Here is a 24,783-nt window from a genome sequence, read left to right as displayed (position 1 = left end):
GCACAGAGTGGGAGGCCTGCAGCTGCCCTTCGCAGCCTCTGGGAGGCCTTTCTTTTCTCTTGCACCAAAGGACCCAACAGTCTTACCACTGTTCACAGCTCAATAACAGACCTAGCACTTCTAACCATTAACTAATGCTTCCTCCGTCTGCTAACCAAGACTGAGATGTTATGTAAACTGGCTGGTGCCTCTGAGTTGTTCGATGTGGCAGCTGGGATTAGAATTCAGGGTGATCTGGATATGAATTCTGTGCTCAAATATTCTTGTTGATCCTGTTAATTCATGGTCTGTTCATATCTTAATTTTTTTAACTATTTCTGTTCACACCTAAAAGCAACATGTATAGGTTAGACTGACTGCCTAGAACGTGCCCACACCCACACCTTACTAGCCAATCCTTTTGCATTTCTTTTTTTCTTCCTTTTTCTTGCTTACCTCAAATCACTTTTTGCCTTACCTTTGTCAGCATTTTTTGCTTGGTTTGTCTCTCTGACCCTTTTAAAGGATTTTTTTTGGAAGAACTATTGGGACATACTATTTTACCAGGGGCTGTACCCCAGCTGTGGGGGCCTTTTGGAATTAGTTTTTAAAAAATCAAATGTACAGTGTCTCTAACTATGGAGTGAAGAGTAGCTATTATGGGTTGCAAACTCAGCAGTGATTTTAGCCTGAGTGTCTGAGGTTTTGAAGTCTGAATGATAGTGCTCCTTATGTGCACGCTCGCCAGTAGAGGCCACCAGCAGCACATTTCATGAACGAAACAAGCTTACATGCTAATTACAGAGACATCCTATGATTGGAGTGAGTTCCTGCGTCCTTAGCATTCCTAGATGAGAAACTCATCAGATCCGCAGGAGGTCTTTTAATTTGCCACAAGTCCACACGTGATTGGCAAAAACATAGTGACCAACTACAATGTCATAATTCTGTGTTTATTTTAGAACTGGCTTTTCCTACAGCATGCTGTTTTCATGATTCTTACATGTGTGCAAATATTTTTACCTCCAAAGGGTACCATTTCTATTATTTTCTGGCACTGACACTGTGCAATATAGCTCTTAATCAACCTGGCAAGAAACACTACTGTTGTGAGGGCTTGCTTGGTAGTCTGGTGTAGTAGAGTTGGATAGGAATTAAAACAAAATTAGATTCCTGCAACCCTACCACTTCGTGTTGTGATCCTGTTTTGAGCTTGTAAGCCAAGCAAGATTGTGTTCATGTCTGTACTTGGATGGGAGACCTCCAAAAAATGTGAAAATGAACTGGTGCTGCATTATGATGTAAGGAACACCAAGCTGTTGGAGGTGCTGCTTGTCAGGTGATGTGTGTAAACCCCGACTCCTCCTCATTTGGATTCATGAAAGAGTCCACAATTCTTTTCATAAGTGGTGGTGTTGCCAAGAACTAGCCAAATTCCAGCTGCTGCTTCAAGCTGGTGCATTCTCCATATTGGCATTCTCAAGCATTCAAAAATGAGTGAGACTACAAAAAAATCATGGGGGTACTGCCCTCCCCCCCCACACCAAATGCTGTTCTTTTTCATTGCCTTCTAGTTTTTTGCCTTTAGGGTATATTCCGGTCATGGTTTCAAGTTTTTCTTTGCAAACTCAAGGGCTAGAAACTATTTTTTTTCTTTGTGGTAGCTGAGATTCTCACATGTTCACTTGACTCCAGGAGATGGGGATTAAAGAAAAACACCAACCATCATAAGCCTCATGTAAAATAACAAGAATATTCTTCTTCACACTGCATTCTTCTTCACTTCATTTCTCAAATGGATCAGGGTGGTATGAAGTCATGTGATCTAGAGGAATGTGCACAGGATTGGGAATCAGGAGGTCCTGAATTGTCATCCTGGTTCTCTGACTTGCTGTGTGACTTTAGCTATGTCACATCCACTCTCTCCTTCAGTTTCCCCATCTACAAAATGAAAATAATACCTCACTGGGCAACTCGTGTGTATATATTTACACAATACAATGACTAGCATGTAAAAAGAATGATTGTGCGCTTTAAACAGCGGCCATGCTTCTCCCAAGTGGCGGGTGAAGGGATCTCTATATTAATTTCGAAGAGTGACTTGGGGTTCTTTGGCATGAAAGGTGCTGTATGAATGTGCACTGCTTTTGTTTTAGTTTTTAAACTGATCCCCCCGCCTCCCATGATTTTTATTAAAGTGATTGACAGAGAGCTCTAGCCAGACAGCAGGTTTTCATGCCTTTACAGCATTCAGATTTTTATTTCAGGAGCTTGCCAAACTTAAATGGCATGACAGTATCCATTGTAGCAGCAGTTATGCCTGCCCCTGTGTTCTTCCAGGCCGTTCTGTCTCCTTGCCCTCTGGCCCGTGACACAGAGGAATCTGTTGAACTGTATCTTACACTTGTTCACTCTAAAAGCAGCCCTTGTGTTATCGTCAACAGCACAGAACGTGAACTGAAGTGGAGGGAGATGCTGGCCCTGATTTATTTCTCTCTCTCCCTTCACTGGCAAACTGTGATCCAGGCAAAACTTTTGCTAGGCAGAAATAAACAGTCATCACCACCACAGTGTCCCTAATGCAAGGGAATTTCCAGGCCTTCTCCTCGCAGCTCCAACAGTGTTAGCGATGATGGGAGAATTAATGTTGATTGCCACTGACATTTCTATCACCACATTGACTAACCCTTCTCAGAGCAGGTTTGGCTAATAGGCTGGTTAAGAATCCAGTGACCAGTCTACACTAGCACTCCTGCTATTGTTACCCCTGGTGTTAGTACAAGGATGGTAAAATTTGAGAGGCAACTATGTAGATAATGCCATAGCTTGAGCAACGTAACAAGGGGATAACTTGCAATGACTACTGTCCTCTGAAAAATAAGGGAGTTCTGTCTCTGCAGTGAGACTAATAATTTAAAAAGGGAATTGTCTGTCAGTTGTAAAGGAGCGTTGCAAGAGGGAAGATGCACAGAAGCAGAGCTGGGCGAGTGCTGCAAATAGTTTCATGTGAATGTTAGGTTTCAGAGTAGCAGCTGTGTTACAGTAGTAGCTGTCCTCATCATCTCCTGGGTGCTCTTGGCCACAAATAGAAAAGAAGGACTTGTGGCACCTTAGATTTGTTAGTCTCTAAGGTGCCACAAGTCATCCTCTTCTTTTTATGTAAATGTTAGCAACCAGTAAATCCCTATGCCTAGGAATTCCTAATTCCTGCTTGGTCTGTGGGGTATGTCTACACTATGAAATTAGGTCGAATTTATAGAAGTTGAATTTTTAGAAAGCGATTTTATATAGTCGATTGTCTTCACTTAAAACCATTAAGACCATTAAGTCTGTGGAGTACGTCCACAGTACCAAGGCTAGCGTCGACTTCCGGAGCGTTGCCCTGTGGGTAGCTATTCCACAGTTCCTGCAGTCTCCACCGCCCATTGGAATTCTGGGTTGAAATCCTAATGCCTGATGGGGCAAAAAACATTGTTGCGGGTGGTTCTGGGTATATGTCGTCAGGCCCCCATTCCCTCCCTCCCTCTGTGAAAGCAATGGCAGACAATTGTTTCGCATGTTTTTTCATGGGTTACCTGTGCAGACTCCATACCATGGCAAGCATGGAGCCCGCTCAGCTCACCGTCACTGTACATCTCCTGGGTGCTGACAGATGTGGGACTGCATTGCTACACAGGAGCAACTCGTTGCCTTGTGGCAGCAGATAGTGCATACGACTAGTAGCTGTCCTCGTCATCTCCTGGGTGCTCTTTGCCGGCCTTGGTCAGGTCGGTCAGGGCTCCTGGGCAGGCATGGGTGCTCCTGGCAGATCTCAGTGAGGTCTGTCAGGGGCGCCTGGCGGACCTCGATAAGGTCTGTCAGAGGCACCTGGTCGGACATGGGTGCTCCTGGCGGACCTCAGTAAAGTCTGTCAGGGGCACCTGCATATAAATGGGAGTGACTCAGGTCATTCTCTTCTTTAAGTTTTGTCTAATGGAGATTCAGTCCTGCCTGGAATATTGGCAGAGGGATAGCTCAGTGGTTTGAGCATTGGCCTGCTAAAGCCAGGGTTGTGAGCTCAATCCTTGAGGAGGCCATTCTGCCTCAGGCTGCTCTCCCAGCCAGCAGCACCGTCTGCTGCCAGCCTACCCCTCCCTCCCTTTTGAAAGCAACGGCTGACAATCGTTTCATGCGGGCATCATATTGCTGTCAGCATAGTCATCCACCTGCCCCTTCTGCTGCCATTCTGCTCTCCTGCTCACGCCATACCACAACAAGCATGGCGCCCACTCAGATCACTGCAGCAGTTGTGACCGCTCTAAACACCATGTGCATTATCATGCAGTATATGCAGAACCAGAACCTGCAAAAGTAGGCAACAGCAGCGCGGTGAGGAAAGTGATGAGGACATGGACACAGACTTCTCTCAAAGTACAGGCCCTGGCAATTTGGCCATCCTGGTGGCAATGGAGCAGGCTTATGCTGTGGAACGCTGATTCTGGGCCCGGGAAACAAGCACAAACTGGTGGGACCGCATAGTGTTGCAGGTCTGGGACGATTCCCAATGGCTGCAGAACTTTTGTATGCATAAGGGCACTTTCATGGAACTTTGTGACTTGCTTTCCCCTGCCCTGAAGCGCCAGAATACCAAGATGAGAGCAGCCCTTATAGTTCATAAGCGAGTGGCGATAGCCCTCTGGAAGCTTGCAACGCCAGACAGCTACTGGTCAGTCGGGAATCAATTTGGAGTGGGCAAATCTACTGTGGGGGCTGCTGTGATGCAAGTAGCCAACGCAATCACTGAGCTGCTGCTATCAAGGATAGAGACTCTGGAAAATGTGCAGGTTATAGTGGATAGCTTTGCTGCAATGGGATTCCCTAACTGTGGTGGGGCGACAGATGGAACGCATATCCCTATCTTGGGACCAGATCACCAAGGCAGCCAGTACATAAACCGAAAGGGGTACTTTTCAATGGTGCTGCAAGCACTGGTGGATCACAAGGGATGTTTCACCAACATCAACATGGGATGGCTGGGAAAGGTACATGACGCTCACATCTTTAGGAACTCTGGTCTGTGGGAATAGCTGCAGCAAGGGACTTGCTTTCCAGACCAGAAATAACCGTTGGGGGTGTTGAAATGCCTATAGTTATCTTTGGAGACCCAGCCTACCCCTAAATGCCATGGCTCATGAAGCCATACACAGGCACCCTGGACAGTAGTCAGGAGCTGTTCAACTATAGGCTGAGCGAGTACAGAATGGTGGTAGAATGTGCATTTGGATGTTTAAAAGTGCGCTGGTGCAGTTTACTGACTCGGTTAGACCTCAGCGAAACCAATATTCCCATTGTTATTACTGCTTGCTGTATGCTCCACAATCTCTGTGAGGGTAAGGGGGAGACGTTTATGGCAGGGTGGGAGGTTGAGGCAAATCGCCTGGCTGCTGATTAGATGCAGCCAGACACCGGGTGGTTAGAAGAGCACAATAGGGCACGCTGTGCATCAGAGAAGCTTTGAAAACTAGTTTCATGACTGGCCAGGCTACGGTGTGAAAGTTCTGTTTTGTTTCTTGATGAAAACCCAACCCCTTGGTTCACTCTACTTCTCTGTAAGCTAACCGCTCTCCCCTCCCCCCCTTGATCACCGCTTACAGAGGCAATAAAGTCATTGTTTCAAATTCATGCATTCTTTATTAATTCATCACACAAATCGGGGAATAACTACCATGGTAGCCCGGGAGGGGTGGGGGAGGAGGGAAGGACAAGGCCACACTGCACTTCAAAACTTATTGAATGCCAGCTTTCTGTTGCTTGGGTAGTCCTCTGGGGTGGAGTGGTTGGGTGCCCGGTGGCCCCTTCACCGCATTCTTGGGCATCTGGGTGAGGAGGCTATGGAACTTGGGGAGGTGGGCGGTTGGTTACACAGGGGCTGCAGTGGTGATCTGTGCTCCTGCTGCCTTTCCAGCACCTCAACCATACACCAGAGCCTATTGGTTTGATCCACCAGTAGCCTCAGCATTGTGTCCTGCCTCCTCTCCTCTCGCTCATCCCTCCTCTCCTTGCGTTCATTTTGTGCTTTCCTGGACTCTGACATTGTCTCCCTCAACGCATTGTGCTGGGCTGTTTCAGCATTGGAGGCCTGCGTGAGCTCAGAGAACATTTCATCACGAGTGCGTTTTTTTTCAGCTTCTAATCTTTGATAGCCTCTGGGACGGAGACAATAGGGGGAACATTGAAACATTTGCAGCTGCGGGAGGGGAAAAAATGTCTAACAATTTTTTTTAAAGAACGGGTAGACTTTTTCTTGGTGAACCAAGCTGTTAACATTACATAGCATGTGTGGTTTCTTTACAAGGTTGCATTTTGCCTCTTCTATTGAGGGCCTGCCAGTGAGAGATCACACACGCAGAGCCAGTGGGCAACAGAATTCAGCTTGCAGGCAGACATGGTAAGCCACAGTTTTTTGGCTTCTTTAACCTTCCTAACTTGTGGGAATGGTTTCAAACAGCAGCACCCTCATTTCACATACCAAGCACCCATTGGGTTGGCCCTTTAAAATGGGTTGGCCATCTAAAAGGAGGAGCTGCAGTTTTTGGGTTATCATGCAGCACAAACCCAACTAACCCCCCACCCCCCAGCACCACCACCACACACCCAATTCTCTGGGATGATCGCTTTGCCCCTCCCCCGACTGTGTGGTAACAGCGGGAATGATTTCTGTTCAGCCACAGGCAAACAGCTCAGCAGGAACTGCCACCTCTGAATATTCCCTTAATAATATTCCCCTATTTCAACCAGGTGACCATGAATGCTATCACTCTCCTGAGGATAATATAGAGAGATAAAGAACGGATGCTGCTTGAATGCCAGCAAACACTGGGACCATATGCTGCCATGCTTTGTTATGTAATGATTCCAGACTATGTGCTGCTGATCTGCTGTGTCCTACCATGGAGGACGGAATAAGGCTGCCCGCTCCAGAAACCTTTTGCAAAGGCTTTGGTAGTACAGCCAGGAGAGCTTCATTGAGATGTCCCTGAAGGATTTCCACTCCATCCCGATACACATAAACAAACTTTTCCAGTAGCTGTACTGGCCGCGAATGCATCCCAAGTCTTCAGGGCAAATTAATCATTAAACACGCTTGCTTTTAAACAGTGTATTATATTTACAAAGGTACACTCACCAGAGCTGCCTTCTCTGCCTTCAAGGTCTGGGAGCCCGGATTGGGAGGGTATTGGCTCCAAGGTGATAAACAGTTCCTGGCTGTCGGGGAGAACAGTTTCTCAGTGCACACCAGGCAAGCGATCATCTTCCTCGTCCCCAAAATCCTCATCCCTGTTGCGTGAGACTCCCCCCTTGCAGGAGTCCACGTACAGGGGTGGGACAGTGGTAGGGGCACCCCCTAGAATTGCATGCAGCTCATCATAGAAGCGGCACCTCTGGGGCTCTGACCCTGAGCAGGCATTTGCCTCTTGGGTTTTTTGGTAGGCTTGCCTGAGCTCCTTAAGTTTCACTCTGCACTGCTGTGGGTCCCTGTGATAGCCTCTGTCCTTCATGCCCTTGGAGATTTTTTCAAATATTTTGGCATTTTGTCTTTTGGAACAGAGTTCTGATAGCACGGATTCGTCTCCGCATACAGCAATCAGATCCAGTACCTCCTGTTTGGTCTATGCTGGAGCTTTTTTGCGATTCTGGGACTCCATGGTCACCTCTGCTGATGAGCTCACCACACTGGCCAAACAGGAAATGAAATTCAAAAGTTTGTGGAGCTTTTCCTGTCTACCTGGCCAGTGCATCTGAGTTGAGAGTGCTGTCCAGAGCGGTGACAATGGAGCACTCTGGGATAGCTCCTGGAGGCCAATACTGTCTAATTGCGTCCACGCTACCCCAAATTCGACCCAGCAAGGTCAATTTCAGCGCTAATCCACTTGTTGGGGAGGAGTACAGAAACCGGTTTTAAGAGCCCTTAAAGTCGAAAAATGGCTTTGTAGTGTGGACGGGTGCAGGGCTAAACTGATCTGATGCTGCTAAATCTGACCTAAACTCATAGTGTAGACGAGGGCTTAGTATTCAGCCTGTAGGACCAGGCAGTGTCACTGGCATGCCTGCAGGTAGTGTCAGAGAGCAAATGTTCTCATTTGCACGTGTAAGTATTTGTACAGAAAATGTTTACATGCTTGTCCAATTAAGGTTCAGAAACAATACCATGTGACTTATCTGACTAATTGCAGCTAACTGACTGAGCTGGAGTGTTGGCTGTGCATTGAATACTTGCGGCGAGCATCTGTAGTCAACAAAACCTGCACCAAACCTGGCAAATAAATTTGATTAATGAATTAAAATCTGGTGCAAATTGCTCACGACTGCCCTGCAAGCAGAAAAAGCAGCTCTTTGTCAGATGATAAATTATCCATTGCGGAGTCATAGTTTTTAAAGCCAGAAGGGACCTTTAGCATCATGTAATCTGACCTCCTGCATAGCATAAGCCATGGAATTTCACCCCATGACCTCCACATCAATAACTTGTGGGCAACCCATTTGCTCAGCTCAGTGGGGAATGATATTCATCTGGCACCAAACCAAAATGGAAGTCAGGCTTCATCCTCCTCTCTCTTGCTTCCTACTATAGCATTGTTCCTCTGCAGGGCGATTACTTCAGCTGCCCACAATCATTTAAATGCCAACCAAGTACTGGTGGGCTGCATGCAGCAACACACCCTCTGTCTCCTATGGGTAAGGGAGGGCTGCAGCCAGTGGTATCAGCAGCTGGTTTTCATTCTAAGTTTTTCTGTAGAAGCGGGGCGGGGGGGAGATCCCAAAAGCTGTGGGAGTCCCAATATCTCTTAGGGCCAGCCTGCAAAGTGCTTGCTCCTACTGGTGAAGAGCTGCTCACATGAAGAGTCTCACTGGTTTCAGTGGAATCCTGAGTAAGCACTGGCCGGTGTGAGTCGCAGCTCTCCAGCCTGGCCCTGTGGGTGTATCTTTCCTCCTGGATCAGTGCACACTCCCTTTTAATCAAGCCGAGTGACATGTACCCAGGACAATGATGCTGCTGAGGGTTTTGGGGTGATGGTTTCAGGTTTCACTTGCTGTGGTTTATTGGCTGAATCAAGCACATTGTTACACTGTGGGGATACAGGTTTGTTGGTTTTGTTTGGTTTTTAAAGCTCAATCAATCAGAGTGGAGTGAGAGGTTTCTGCGGTTCAGCCAGCGGGACATTGTTCAAGGTCTCTGAAGTTCCATGCCGCACTGAGTAAGATCTTCATGTACTCTAGAGAAGAATAAAACTGCTTCCCAAGAGTGCAAAAATGGTAATAAGTAGGACATGTCTCTGGAGCCCTTCTGCCGAGGGAGTCCCCAATGCAAATGCGAGTGGAGAGAGCTGGTGGAATCTGCCACAATTTATGTTTCCGGTGGAGTTGCCACAGTTTAGGCCATATCCCTCTCAGGATGGCCAGGATCTCGAACACGCTGAATAGGCAGCACTAATTTAGACTCTGCACTTGTACCCCGTGGAGGAGACGCTGGCTGGTCAGGCAGAGTGTGCCTGGCCTCCCATAGAAGCACTGCTGCAATGGACCAAGGCGTGGCCCAGATAGGCTGGGTGCCTCTGCTCAGCTTTCTGTTGAATCCGTATGGATCTCTGGACACCTGATGGGTAACACCCTGAAATCCACTGCGTGACAATAAATAGCAAATGCACAAAGCTTCACAAGGTGGTGGTGGGAATCACCTGCTACAGCCCAGACTGTGATGTCCCTCATCCTGCTGGATCCCGAGCTCCTGGGAGACTGCTGTTCCTTATTCCTGGAGTGTTCAAATCAGGGGCCTGCTACTCTGCAGGAGGAAGGGTGCCCAGTGCGTGGCCTTCCTTTGAAGGGGCGGGGCTGCTGCTTGGCCCTTGAAGTGCCCGCTGAATGAGTGCGGCCTGGGCGAGACTCTGTTAGGGCAGGGCCTGCCGGAAAGAGCGGCTTTCCTTATTCCTCCCTTCCCACATCCACGCTCAGCATTTCGGCTTTTCTCCTAGACGGCCCAGGGTTTTCTCACAGTGCCACCCTCTGATCCCACTTCCTCCACCCAAACAGCTGGCGCAGGCTCCCCTTCCAGCCCTCAGCCTGCTGCCAGCAACCTGTTGACTTCAGTGCCTGGGGGAGAGAGGGCAGCCCAGCCGCGCACACGGATGGAGGGGAGAGGCCTGCCAGGGGCAGGGGACACTGTGTGGCTGAAATCAGGAGTTTGGGGCGGAGGGGGATCAAGTCCCTTTAAGCCCCTTGACTTGTTAGCTCTGCCTGACATCACCAGGCAGGGGAGGGGCCTGCCTCATCGTTATTGTTACTATACATCACTTCCTCGCTGCCATCCTACTAACGGCTACGGCGCAGAGCTGCCGCTATAGGTGCAAAGGGGCTCGCTTTGTGTGTTTTTTGTTGCGGCTGCTCTTGCTCCACAGATCCTCCTTGGGGAGGCGGGGGAGGGAAGGAATTCAGGCTGGAGCTGCCTTTTTCATGGCTTTTCTCCCCCACGAGGAGATCCAGAACTCGGCCACCAAGAGACTCCACTCCAGGTAAGAGAGGACTTTAGGGGCAGCTGTTGGGGGCCGGGGCCCTGGCTTGCCCCCGGGGCGGTCTCCCAGCTCCTCCTGTTGCCGCATTCAAGTGCTCGCTGCAATCCCCCACACGCGGGGCCGGAGGAAAAGTTCTCCGGCTGCGGAGAGCCGCGGTGCTGCCAGCCGGCGAGGGTTGCACGGGGGCTGGGCGATGTTCCGCGCCGCAGCTCGCCGGTTAAAGCAGCCAGGCCCCCGGCCGTGGGCTTCCCCGGGCTGCAGCGGAGCGGCGGAGACAATAGACCGGCCGCCGGGCTTTGCTGCAGCTGTGCGCGCCTGGGCTGGAGCGAGGGGCCGGCTCCGGGGCTGCTTGTTCGCCGGGAACGCGTCTCCTGTCGTCCACTCTCGCCCTCGGCTGGCAGCGGGCAGGGGAGTCTCTGCAGCCCAGCCAGCAACTCCTGTATCGAAGCGAAAGCCCAGGGTCAGCTGGGTGCACACGGGACTGCAGTTAGCCGGTTTGTACCGGGTTTCTCTTCCGTGCGGTGTTCCCGGAGCCCGCGCCGCCTGCCTCGGGCTGGAAAGGCCCCCTGGGGTCGTGTCTTTTGCTTGCGTCCTTTGGTGTAAACCCTCCGCATCAAAAACGGAGCCGACTTTTAGCAAACCTGCTATTGATCTTCCCGGCTCTGGCGCAGACGGACTTAGCGGGAGAAGCATCTCCTCCCTGGCATTGGTTTATCTAGCCCCAGTTCAGAAGGATGTGGGTGTGCGTACACACACACACACACACACACACACACACACGCAGTTGATGCCCACATGGGCATCGGGGGGGTTGAACCAGAGACCTTTATTGCTAAAAGCAGGAGGTTCCCGCTACGGGAGCTGACCGGAGGATGGCGGGTCCCTTTCCACGGTAACTTTAGAGGTTTAACTCCTTACTATGGAACAAGCCCCTGCTGTGTCTGATTCAGCCTGATCTGGGATGTCCAGCTCTGCTGAGACTGGGGCAAAATGGGTATTTGAATTTCACTCTCCCAGGCCAGACCCCTAGCGTCAGGGCTAGAGAGTCCCCCTTTAAAACACTGTTTAAACCAAGATCTTAAAGCTGCCTGACAAAAATTAATTTCGTTGAAAACGTTCTCACCAGCTGTAGCCTCTACCCCCTGGAGCTGAAGGAGCAGCTCCATTACCTAGCAGCTGTAGTGGATTCTTATCCTCTTGACTAGGGAGGGTCACAGCGTGGGTTACCAGTGCATCTGGGAGGGGAATCGTGAAAAGATGTTCTGATGATTGCTTGATTCTGTATAGACCAGTGCTGCTTTTGTAAACATGTAGCAAGGTAGGGCCCTGCCCTGAGTAGCTTACGGTCTGTTTCAGGTGACAGAGTACACAGGAGGACTGCAATTCATAACATGCACTGAGGATTCTGGGTGCAAAAATAAGTGGAGGAGGATTGGTTAGAAATGGGTTTTCCGGAGTGTTTTGTAAGAGGAAAGGAAGTGCTGGTGTGTGGGAAGTGAGAGGGTGTTACTCTCATGGGGGCACAGAAATTGTAAAGATAAGAGCAGGAGAGAGAATACTGTGACCCTCATGGTAGAGAAAAGCTATGACATGGCTTTAATTAACATATAGGGGATTCTTTACTGAAGCTGCTGGCCACACGGACCCTTTAGTTCTCCTTGGTTCTCTTGCTCCTACAACGACTAACTAATTGTGCTACTTAGCATCATGCTAAGATTTTGCCAGGACCAAGCAGTCATGGATGAGACTATTGATTACATTACACATTCAGAGCAGAGGCAGATTTGCCCAAACCCCAGTCTCAAAGTGAAAAATGGATGCCACACATGTAAAAGTAGAGAATGTTCTCATGAACCCCATGCAAACTGAAATGGCTGTTTTTTCACAGCTCTGGTCCTGCCTGTTACTTGAACCAAATCAAAGAAGTCTAGTGAGCTGGAGAAAGTTTGTGACCTTAAGATATTTTTATGTTGCTATCAATATTATCTGCATTTCAGATTCTCTCCAGCAATGGGACACAGTCTGTACAATATCTAGAATTTAAAAAAAAAATCCTTTAATCATACACAACATGGTGTTTTTTCCATTGGCCCCTCTTCGATACATGCTTTACACAATAATTCAATCCAGCAATGAAAGGGTTATTTGTCTGATTCTATTGAATATGGGTTGACTAGAGCACTCGGTGCCTGTTTAGGTTGTTTTTTTGTTCCCCCTGTTGACCACCAGCTGCTGGTAACAGCCAAAAGAGAATGCACTGTTGCAACTAATAGTTTAGCCTACACCTGTTTTAAGCTGGGGTTGTGGAAATGTATACTACCTTCTAAGCAGGTAGGAGTCAATCTCTCTTCTTGCAAACCTTTTAGTTTAAATAAACTTCAATCATTTTTGTGAAGGAAATCCAAGTGGGCGTTTTGCGACTCTTTAATACATGCCCACCCCTCCATGGTTGCTGCACAACTGCTAATTCAGGGAGGGATAGGAGAGGTGGGTAGATGCCCCACCTCTTACACGTGGATTCATCTCGACAGCTCTCAGGAAAGAGGTGAGCTGCTAAAATCCCCAGCAAATGAAATCTGGCCACTTCAGCTGAGTTTAGCTCTGCGTTTTTGGGGTTGCTTGAACTCGGACTACGAGGACTATGAAATTCCCACAAACCGTGACTGCTATGACGGAATGTCGTACCCCTCTCCCTGCTGGGAGAATACTCCACGCTGCAGCCTCGAGACCATCCTTTTGCGCCTGACACATGCTTTGTGCACCCAAAACTCCCATCTGCTTCCAGGGGAGTCTCAGATGCTGGTGGAATGCGGCCGCGCCTTTTGTGTTCCAGGCTCATTGAGGGAGGCTGGGACTGTGACCTTAAGCACTATGTAAGAGCTCATACAAGGACTGAAAGTGACCAGGGTCCTGGATCGTGATTTGTGGTGGATACTGTGGATCAGACTCCTCCTTGGGGGGTGTCCTCTGAAACCCCAAAAGTTAAAGGCCTTCTGCTTTAAGAGGCCATTCTGCAGATTGATGAGGCTGTGTGTGAGAGAGGTCGGCAAGTTCTTGGGAAAGCAGCAGCAAGGAATTCACATCACAGGCATATTACCAATCCGGCACAGAGAGGACATTAGCTAACAGTGCAGTCAGATCAGAAACGAACAAAGCTGGCACAAAGGCTTGGATAAAAGAACACCCTCCCCAATGCTGCCTGTTTGAAAAGACTCATACAGACTCCAAAGCATTTAGAAACGTTCCTGATTTCCCCTGAGCATGGCATGAACAGCATCCAGCTCATTAGTGTCAATCCAGCGTTTACCTGACCTGTGTGTGCGGGGAGTGGGCAATAGGTATATCAGGATCCCTCAAAGCATCCTGGTTCTTAATAGGCGCCCTATAATGATAGACTCATGGGCTGCATTTTGCCAAAGCCAGTAGGAGCTGAGGTAGCTCAGCACCGGCACAATCGGGCCATATGAAGTGTGTTTGGAAAGTGTTTTAACAGAGCAGGGGAAAGTGAGCTAGTGTTCTGGATTTACTAATCCATTGGGGGGAAGGCCTGTGATCTGAGGGCTCCAAGCACAGCACGGAGAACCTGAGCTCTCCTCCCTGTGCTGACATGGACTCATTCTGTGGCCCTTGTGCAACCCTGTGACCACAGTTCCTCCATGCCTCAGTTTCCACATTGGTAAATGAGACTAATGAACCATACCTCAGAGGTGGTATGAGGCTTGATTAGAGGCTGTGCTCCTTACTTGGCTACATTTCTACTGCAGCCAGCCAGAGTCTGCCATGTTTGCTCAGGTCAGAGTGGCCCTGCAGGAGCGTTGATACAGATTGCCTTTTCTGTGCAGCGCTGCCCTTTTGAAGAGACCTTGTGTAATCACTCACCTTTGTACTGCTAGTCATGGTAATGATAGATGGTGTGGGCTGGCTGCTTGCTCCATAAATCTGAGCAAAGTTGGAGTCTGAAATGGGAGAGGGGTGGGGGAGCGAGGCCAGGGCCATTCTATTCATCCCTGTTTTAGAAAAGTACATTCTGCTCAGAACGGTTCCACTTTGAAGTGTTTACACCAGATCCTAGCCACTCTCCCATGCTAGGGAAGGGCACTAGGGCACAATCCTCCAACACACATACCTTGCATGGGACTGCCAGAGTTCTGGAGCTGTGCTTTTTAAGGGAAATGGGGTGCTTGTATAGCCATCTGGTGAGTGGGTGTTAGTTTTCCCCTCTGGGCTCAATCCATAGAGAATATAAGTCTGTATAGTTCTGGAGGTCCCAGGGTCAGTCCCTGGTGTGTCAGACAGGAGGATGTCCAATACATTTGTACCAACTCCTAAATTGCCCCCTTTTGTGCTACTCTGGCCCCAAAACTGCAGAGAAGATGGGGTCTAGGATTCAGATCCCAAACCAGCCCGCTGAGTGCCCTGAAAAGTTCAGTGGTTTTCTTCTTTTTGAATAAAAGACCAAGTTGGGTAGAAGAACTATATAACAGTATGTTCATCAGCTGGGGGATATTCCATATATTCCATATTGCTGCATTTTTTTTTTCAGTAGCTCCCAGAAATCGCAATCCTCCATGAAATAATCAGATTTTTTTTTGGACACTCAGCACTCAGAGAAGCAAATCTCCAAAGCATTCAAATAAATAGCTATATATTATTGTGAAAGTGTGGTGGTGTGTTGTGTAGTGAAAGTGAAGTATAATTGAGAGCAAAAGAAAATACTTTAACCTGTTTGATAAGATTGCTATCTTTTGAAATAAAATGTAGTAACCACCTCATGAAGGCAGAATGGTCATCTCCTTTCCCTGGCCTGTTCAGTCACTGGCTTTTCAGCTGCAATTACTCACCAAGATGAAAATTAGCAGGTGGCTTTTGTTACATGGACAGCTAGGAACTGGACTGAAATCCACCGACCTGTATCAACCCAGACTAGAAATGAATAGGCAACCTAGCGATGAAAAGCTTCATTATATCTTGCTGCAAATCCTCTGAGCCATCTATGAGAGGTTTCTGATTGTTAGTGGTAAGAGAAACATCACTGAAGCTTTTTCAAGAAAATACCAGAGATAAACAAACATGACTGGATTGTTCCATCTAACTGGAAAGGAGTTCAGGTGAAATGCATCCTTCTGAAATTGCACATGTAGACTAAATGGCTGGACACTCTGTACCAAACCTAAGTGTTTAAAGCACTAAATGGTAACATTGGGAAGGAAAAACTCTCCTGTTGCATAATGCATTTTGATGCGGGTCCCAAAGGGTTGGCCATGCCCAAGTTCCCAGGGTGGATACTGATTGGTATACTGCAAGTAGGCAGGCACCTTATTTGGTAGGACAGGCAAATAGGTGGAATTGGTGCAGCTAGTTATACATGCGGAGTGGCAGGCACTCGCTGCAAGGTTAAGTGACTGCACGACAATGATTCAGACCACAGATGAGATTTATTTTGCACAGTTGACTGTCTCCCCTGTACTCTGTTCACCTCACCTCTGCTGGGACCACTTCTGCAATTCCAAACAGCTACTCTCCTCCCCACCAATGTTTCCTCCTTCTCCCCAAATGTGTATTTCTACTGCCAAAATCTCTCCCATCATGCATCACAGGCTGAAGGACATTCAGTCCTAATCTCTGGCAGGTCGAAGGTCTGGTATGCTGTGGGCCATGAGACTTGCCATTGGAAAGCCGACAATGCCCTTGTGACATAAGGCCTTTGTTTTTGGCCCCGATATATCAGACCTTCAAACTGCTATATTATTACATTTGGAAAAGGCATTTTAGATCATTTTTAGAAGTCTCTAAATTATATTAGCTATAGTTTTTTCTCCTCCCCCCCCCGCCCCCCGCGGCCTGTGTGATTGGACTCTTGGCACCAAGATAGCCTGCCTTGGCTGGAAAAAGGGTCTGAAAAATCGCGCGCACGAACATTTCTAAAATGTCTGTGCTGCGTAATAGGGGGTCTGGGCAAAACACAGGGTTACTTGGTGTGGAGTAATGGGGTTTGACATCTTTTCGGCTTGCAGAACTTGTTTGTAGTTTTAACATTCGTGAGTCATGTGGGTCATCCCAGACTCAGGCCAATAAAACATTCATTCCACCGCAGCAGCAGGCATTCTGCGAGCAGCTGAATAGTTTTGTGGCTAAGGCATTGAACTGGAACTCAGGAGATGTAGGTTCATTTCCTGGCTTTGCTACAGACTCCCTGTGTAACCTTGGGCAAGTCACTGTATTTCTCATTTCACCCTATTTAAAAGGGGGATGATGATGAAGATCCATCTTTTCTCTCAGCCTTTGTCTCTTTTGTCTATTTAGAGTGTCAGTTTGTTGGGGCTGGAGACACCTCTTACTTTCAAAAAGAAAAGGAGGACTTGTGGCACCTTAGAGACCAACAAATTTATTTGAGCATAAGCTTTCTTGAGCTACAGCTGACTTCATCGGATGCACTGAAGTGAGCTGTAGCTCACGGAAGCTTATGCTCAAATAAATTTGTTAATCTTTAAGGTGCCACAAGTCCTTCTTTTCTTTTTGCGAATACAGACTAACACGGCTGCTACTCTGAAACCTCTTACTCTGTATATGTACAGCCCATCGCACAATGGGGTTCTGCGCTTAGCTTTGGCATCCAGTTGCTACTGTTATACAAATAATAAATGCACCGCCCTAAACACAGAGACATGCATATGTGTATATAGGTCATCAGAACACTTTGTATTAGTCTTCCAATCAAGATGCTCTATCCGTATTCCCTGTGCCAGTTTAGCTGACTGGCAGTTAACTAACACAGCTTATGCCAGACATTTATGCTTATGTCATGTTCCTGCAAGCAATAGCAATCCCTGCATTTTTTTTTGTCCTAAAATATTTCGTATTGTAGAGCAGATATGACAAATGGATGGAACAGAAATAGCACTTTCAAGTGGGGTGGCAGGCTTAGGAGTTATATAATTTTCTATCAACACAAGTCAAACCAACCTGATAGCTTTCTTTGCAGAGTAACAAGCCTTGTGGCTAGGGGGGAAGCAGTAGACATGGTATAGCTTGACTTTAGTAAGGCTTTTGATACTGTCTCGCATGACCTTCTCATAAACAAACTAGGGAAATACAACCTACATGGAGCTACTATAAGATGGGTGCATAAGTGGTTGGAAAATCATTCCCAGAGAGTAGTTATTAGTGGTTCACAGTCATGTTGGAAGGGCATAACGAGTGGGATCCCTCAGGGATCAGTTCTGGGTCCGGTTCTGTTCAATATCTTCATCAGTGATTTAGATAATAGCATACAGAGTACACTTACAAAGTTTCGCAAAAAGAAAAGGAGTATTTGTGGCACCTTAGAGACTAACAAATTTATTTGAGCATAAACTTTCTTGAGCTACAGCTCACTTCATCGGATACATTACAAAGTTTCTGGAGGATACCAAGCTGGGAGGGGTTGCAAGTGCTTTGGAAGATGGGATTAAAATTCAAAATGATCTGGACAAACTGGAGAAATGGTCTGAAGTAAATAGGATGAAATTCAATAAGGACAAATGCAAAGTACGCCATTTAGGAAGGAACAGTCAGTTGCACACATACGATATGGGAAATGACTGCCTAGGAAGGAGTTCTGTAGAAAGGGATCTGGGGGTCATAGTGGATCACAAGTTAAATATGAGTCAACAGTGTAACGCTGTTGCAAAACAAACAAACATAATTCTGGGATGTATTAGCAGGACTGTTGTAAGCAAGACACGAGAAGTAATTCTTCCACTCTACTCCACACTGATTAGGCCTCAACTGGAGTATTGTGTCCAGTTCTGAGCTCCAACTTGTCCCCATCTTTCCTGAAATGTGGCAAAATCCAGAGAAGAACAACAAAAATGATTAAAGGTCTAGAAAACATGACCTATGAGGGAAGATTGAAAAAACTGGGTTTATTTAGTCTGGAGAAGAGAAGACTGAGAGGGGACATGAGAACAGTTTTCAAGTACATAAAAGGTTGTTACAAGGAGGAGGGAGAAAAATTGTTGTTCTTAATCTCTGAGGATAGGACAAGAAGCAATTGGCTTAAATTGCAGCAAGGGCTGTTTAGGTTGGACATTAGGAAAAACGTCCTAACTGTCAGGATGGTTAAGCACTGGAATAAATTGCCTAGAGAGGTGGTGGAATCTGCATCATTGGGGATTTTTAAAAGCAGGTTGGACAAACACTTGTCAGGGATGGTCTAGATAATACTTAGTCCTGCCTTGAGTGCAGGGGACTGGACTAGATGACCTCTCAATGTCTCTTACAGTTCTATGATTCTAAATCAAATAAGCTTAATTGACTTTGAGGGTTGGGAGCATCCCCCTATAGTTAGTTCCCGGAGAGCTGAATGTTGACTCTTTAATTGGCCATCCCTGAGCCTTACTGGACTGGGAGACCTGGGCTTGGAAATGACGGCGTTTGCCTGACCCCTCCCTGTGGTGCATAGCCTAGCTCAGTCGTGCCTTGCACGTGATGACCTTGAGTTCCATCACCTGCTACGCCAAGGTCTTTTGCTGGGAGGTTGGCTGCTCTGCTGCCCACCTTGTCGTAGCTCCTTTCTGCCTCCCCTCCTGGGAAGGGGCCTGAAGAACCATGCTCATAGTCAGCAAAGGAGACGTCAGGGGTACTGATGGGTCCCCAGGTGAGGAGATCATTGGCCGTCAAGTTGGGACTGACTTGGGTGCTGAGAAAATGGTTTGGCTGGACAGTGGGAATGCTGCCATCGCAGAAAATGTTTGTTTTAAAAAGCCTGGGCTCTCTGGGTAGCGAGGAAGAGCCTTTTACCTCTAGATGGCTGGTTCAAATCCCGCCGGGGTCAGCAACACCTAAAAGACATTACCTTCAGGCTGAGACTTAAAGTTAGTCATAGAATTTCAGGGTTGGAAGGGATCACAGGAGGTCATCTAGTCCAACCCCCTGCTCAAAGCAGGACCAATCCCCAATTTTTGCCCAAGATCCCTAAATGGCCCCCTCTAGGATTGAACTCTCAACCCTGGGTTTAGCAGGCCAGTGCTCAAACCGCTGAGCTATTGACCATGCTGTGTCGGCAGCCAATCTCCCAGTGCAGAGGTTTCAAACTCAGGGAGGGCAGAATTTATTCTGAGCTGGGGGGGGGGCACGCATTTTACCCACAGCAATGAATACCTAGCACTCCTATTCCTCCAGACATATCGGGTCCTCAGATGGCGCTGTGCATTTGACTCTGGATGGTGCTGTGCATTTTGATGGATTTTTGTTAAGCTCGAATAGCATTATACAAACTCATTGGTACCTGTACGTTAAGCCGTTTGCTACGATGCGGTCTGCACATCTAACTGTAAGCATTGACCCCCAATTACAGTTTTGTTTGTGCCCTTTATTACAACGGATCGTTGGCTGTGTTTTAAATCAGAGCCTTACTGTTTTTAATATTTAGTGAGAGTTGCTTGTTGGTGTGGTTTTTTTTTTTATTGGTATATGTACTTGTGTGGTGAGGCAGGAGTGTAAATTGCTACAGGCACAGAGAAGGGGGGCATGGGTCAAATAAGTTTGAGAACCACTGTCCTAGCAGACAGGTGCTGGTTAGAGCCTTGGTGCTAACTGGTATTCTCTTCAGCAATATTCATGCACTCCATCTGCCCTTGGTACTTTTGCTGTATGGAATTAATTTCTGCAGTTGTCCTGGGTGATGTAACCAATTAGGGGTTGGCTTAATTTTATTTTAGAAAGGGAATTGGATAGCATGCGTCCATTACAGCCACAGGATGAAAAGCCATTACCAGGGCTGGGAAATTGATTTGCTGCAGAAAAAAGACGTTTGAAAATTCCTTTATGAACATTAGCCCCCACCCCCACACCTCCACGTGAAGGTTAAGAATGAGGATGCTACATGACAAATAGCTGAGCCTACTGCAGTGATGGGTGCATTATAAATACCTGGGTAAATGGATAGAATTTGAATTCTTATCCTTGGTATAGTAGCAATGAAAATATTCCAGTATTTGGATTTATGCCAGCACTTGAAAATAAAAAAACCTAGGGGTTATCTTTCCTTGGCCTGCTTCTCCAACAGGAGCAAAACCTGACTTGGCTGCAGGAAGGTTGAAGATCAGATATGTTGGCATAAGGCTGGAGAACCAGCTTCTGTCCCCCCAGAATGAAAACTGGTACAATGTGCTGTACAGCTGAGAAAAGCTCTTTATGGACTGTAGCTAATAGAATGATGTTAGCCTTTAAAGGAGCTCAGCAGGATGGAAGATCCTGCCTGGATTCAAAAGAACATCACTCATCTGTGCATTAAAGTATGATCTCTCCAGCTGTGATTTATATGGACACTTCAATGCTGTAAGTCGGGGTGGCCAGCCTGTGGCTCCGGAGCCACATGTGGCTCTTCAGAAGTTAATATGTGGCTCCTTGTATAGGCACCAACTCTGGAAAGTTGGCATCTATAGCTCCAGCCCCAATGTGCCAGGGGGTCCTCACTGCTCAACTCCTGGCTCTGCCACAGATCCTGCCCCCACTCCACCCCTTCCTGCACCCTCCCTGAGCCTGCTGTGTTCTCCCTCTCCCCCTCCCTCCCAGAGCCTCCTGCACTCATGAAACAGCTGATCGGGAGGGAGGGGGAGGTGCTGATCAGCGGGGCTGCCGGTGGGTGGGAGGCGATGGGAGCAGTAGTGGGGGGAGCTGATGCGGGGGGGGGGCTGCTGATGTATTACTGTTGGTCTTTGGCAATGTACATTGATAAATTCTGGCTCCTTCTCAGGCTCAGGTTGGCTACCTCTGCTGTAAGTGTTCAGTTCCCTGCTGATCTTTGGCCAGAATTAGGGATTGTGTATACAAATTCCGTGTTTCTTCCGGAGCTCCTGGGCAGGTAAGGGCTGGCCAGAGAGGTCAGCCTCAACAGGTGCAGAATTCAGCTTGGGTAAGTGGCCACAGAGGTTGGATTCTTTTCTCTCTTTATCTCTTCCCTCTGCAGAATCTGCTCCCTGCTGGGGAGAGCAGGCTCATTCTGCTAGTGCTTCTGGCCCTGGATGGGGTATAGTGAGGAGAGCCATCGTTGGTGCATTGCCAGGCCTAGCTGAGAACCGGAAATGAAAAGGAGCCACTTACCTGAATGTTTCAGCACTTTGCAGGGAGATTGGCTCAAGGGGGTGTTAGCCTGGACACACATGGCCTCTGAGACCAGGAAAACAGTAGGAGAGTGGGCTGTATAGCTGGGACTTGGGCTGTTTCCACTTGGCACTGCCAGGGCATTGGGGGTGCATGAGGAGGGTCTTCTCTGCCCTCAGCATGAAGCGATATCAGAGATTCTCTGGTGGGCCCAGCTGCCTCACAGTTGGGCCTGCAACGAGCACGGCCCTCTTACCTTCTGGTGCTGCTTAGCATAGCATTGTAAGGAGTCTTACATGATGCTTCATGGTGCAGGTGAAGGACAGCTGGGGCTAAGCCCCCGGCTCCCACCCACATCCTCACTGCTTGCATCTTCTGGTCCCACTCCCCTCCAGCACTGGAGCCCTCCCGGGTGAATCTGTGGCTCCAAAGCCAGGCAGTTTCTGGGTCTGATTTAGGGTCTGCGCTGGTGCTCATCCCTGTGGTACTTGAACACGTCTCAGGTTAGGTTGGCAAAGAAGGCCCCTAATGGACATCACCGAAGATTTGGCTCTTTCTCAGGCCTGGGAAGGAGAAGCTCTGCATGGGCTCTGATTCATTAGCAATATGTGACGAGGCAGGCAGAGTTGTAGAAAAGAGATCTTTATGAAGAAGCATGTTGAGTCTCTAGAGCGTTGGGTAGCAGCCTGGCCCTGGCTTGCGTTCCTGACCCCGTGGCGTCCCTGCCTACTGTGTCTCCCCTGAAACTTGACCATCCTTACTCACTCCCACTCCTCATATTACAGAGCAGGACATTTCTTTGGGGGTAGGGAGCCCTGAGGGCCTGCAGGCCCCTGTAGACCATTTTGAGCCTGTGCTAGTGAGCAGTCAGTTTGCAAAAGCAGAGTGTGGTGGTGAGAAGGTGGGGTTTATTGGTTGCAAATGTAGTTCCTTAATGCCTAGGCTGAGTTTGAATTAGGGCATATTACACGCATAATACTATGCAGCTGCCCCTCTATGAAATAGGATTGTTAGTGGCAGCACATTAAAGTATTAGGGATCAGGAATATTTCCCAGCAAACCACATTTCAAGAGAATTAATGATGCCTAATTCCATCAGGGTTGGTGGGTGGGGGTCTGGTAGGATAAATTGAACAGGAAGCAGGCGAGCTGGGCAGATTAGACTCGGTATTCTAAAGCCAAGAGACATCTCCCAGCCTCTGCAGCGTTAAAAATGTTGTCAGTCGTCCTCTACAAGCAGTGTGTCAGCGAACAACAAAGTCAGAGGTGTTTATAAACTGCTGCTGTAGCACAATTCGTGGAGAATTTCAAAAGATCACTTTATTATATATATTTTTTTATTTTTAAGGGGGTATGAAAGACTGCTGAGGATGAGAGGCTAATATCCATGTCTTGAGCCAAACAACTGGGGGCAGATGCTGTGCAAGCTTTCCCCATATAGCTCTGCGGATATTCTCCATCCTACCCCGCACCATCCCTCTAGCTATTCCAGTCTTTGTCCTGGCCTCCCCCACTCCATCCCCCAGCAGCTCTGCTGCTGTATGTTAGTCCAGGCCAGCAGGAAACACTGCTGCTTCAAGTCTGGGCCTCCGGCATGCTGCTGTACCAATACCTCATTCTGCAACACTGCATGCAGTTCCGGTCACCCCATCTCAAAAGAGAGATGTTAGAATTGGAAAATGTACAGAGAAGGGCAACAGACACCATTAGGGGTATGAAACAGATTTAAATATGAGGAGAGATTTAAAACACTGGGTCTGCTCAGCTTAAAAAAGAGACGACTGAGGGGGGATATGACAGAAGTCTATAAAAGTGTGACTGGTGTGGAGGAAGTGAATCAGGAATTTTTAACTCCTTCACATAACACAGGAACCAGGGGTCACCCGATGACATTAAGAGGCACCACAAGGAAGTACTTCACACTACGCAACGCCAACCTGTGGAACTCATTGCCCAGGGATGTTGGAAGGCCAAAAGTATAACGGCTAAAAAAAAAAAAGAGAGAATTTTCCGGACAATAGGTCTGTCAATAAGGTTATTAGCCAAGATGGTCGGGGACACAACCTATGCTCTGGGTGTCCCTAAACCTCTGACTGCCAGAAGCTGGGAGTGGACGACAGGGAATGGATCACTCGATAAATTGCCCTGTTCATTCCCTTTGAAGCACCTGGCATCGGCAACTGTTGAAAGACAGGATACTGGGCTAGTTGGACCATTGGTCTGACCCCGGATGGCTGTTCTTATGTCCTGGCACAACCCTTGCTTGTTCTGGTCCCTGCACCTAACCTCTGCACTTTTAAACCCTTCCACACATCACTCCCTGATGTTCCTCTCTGACAGCTCAGCAGGTGCACGTCAATCTGACCTGCAACATTTCTGCCATGTCTACTTTGGGATCTCACACAGCCAATGGACCTTTATTCTAGTCTACAACATCTCAGTGTTGTCCCCTTACTTTCTGTTCTAACCATACACCTTAACGCTTCCCTGCCACAATCCTGGCTAAGTCAATCTGGGCCCACCCAGAGATTTGTCTGTGAATCTCAGGCTGACCTTAAGCCCCCCCTGCTATTCCAGCCCTGCACCTCACATGGCCAGTAGATCTCAATCCTGACCAGTCCTAGACCTCTTGAGGAGAGAATGAAAATCATGGGTTTTTTAAACATTGAGTTGTTTTTGTTTTACACAGTTCAGGTGACTCGGCAATGTCTTCAGCCCTGACAAGTGAGCCACCAGCTCAGTCTCGGGAGGCAGGACCGTCTTAGGATCTGTTCACCTCTTGATGCTATGGTAGTTTAAGAGTAAACTTTACTCTAGGTTGCTGCCTCCTTCCCCACTTCATGCCTACCGAGCTCTGCTGGCCTTTGAGCAGCCAGCCCAGCTTCCAGAATTCAAAGCCACTTCCCTGTGTAAAAAATAGACTAAAAATGCTGACCATAGCCACAAAACAAAAATACATCCTGGATCTTTGCACAATCTGACCATTAAAGTTGTCTGTGGGGCTCTAAGTCAGGACTATTTTTATGCTGTCAATAGGAAAAGTTCCCATAGACTGTCTTGAGCTTTCCCTCCTCTAAGGTATTTGTAATTAAATTTTATTTGGCAGTTCTGATTTTCTAAACCGTTTAGTCTCCACTGGTACAAATAGGATTTTATTTTTCATGAGAAGCTA

The 24,783-nt window shown here is 47.8% G+C and overlaps 1 protein-coding gene across 1 annotated transcript in view; it reads left to right on the top strand.

The window, feature by feature from the left end:
• The first annotated feature begins 10,182 nt into the window (after positions 1 to 10,182).
• Positions 10,183 to 24,783, top strand: part of GPSM1 (G protein signaling modulator 1) — a 145,595-nt gene continuing 130,994 nt past the window's right edge. The window contains 1 exon segment of the mRNA XM_038374448.2: positions 10,183 to 10,526. Coding sequence (XP_038230376.2) covers positions 10,468 to 10,526 — 59 coding nt within the window. The 5' untranslated portion in view covers positions 10,183 to 10,467.

Source organism: Dermochelys coriacea, chromosome 16 (genome assembly GCF_009764565.3).
Source record: "Dermochelys coriacea isolate rDerCor1 chromosome 16, rDerCor1.pri.v4, whole genome shotgun sequence".
NCBI lineage: Eukaryota > Metazoa > Chordata > Testudines > Dermochelyidae > Dermochelys > Dermochelys coriacea.
Note: the sequence above shows the minus strand (reverse complement) of the source record. Positions and strands in the feature narration are given on the sequence as shown.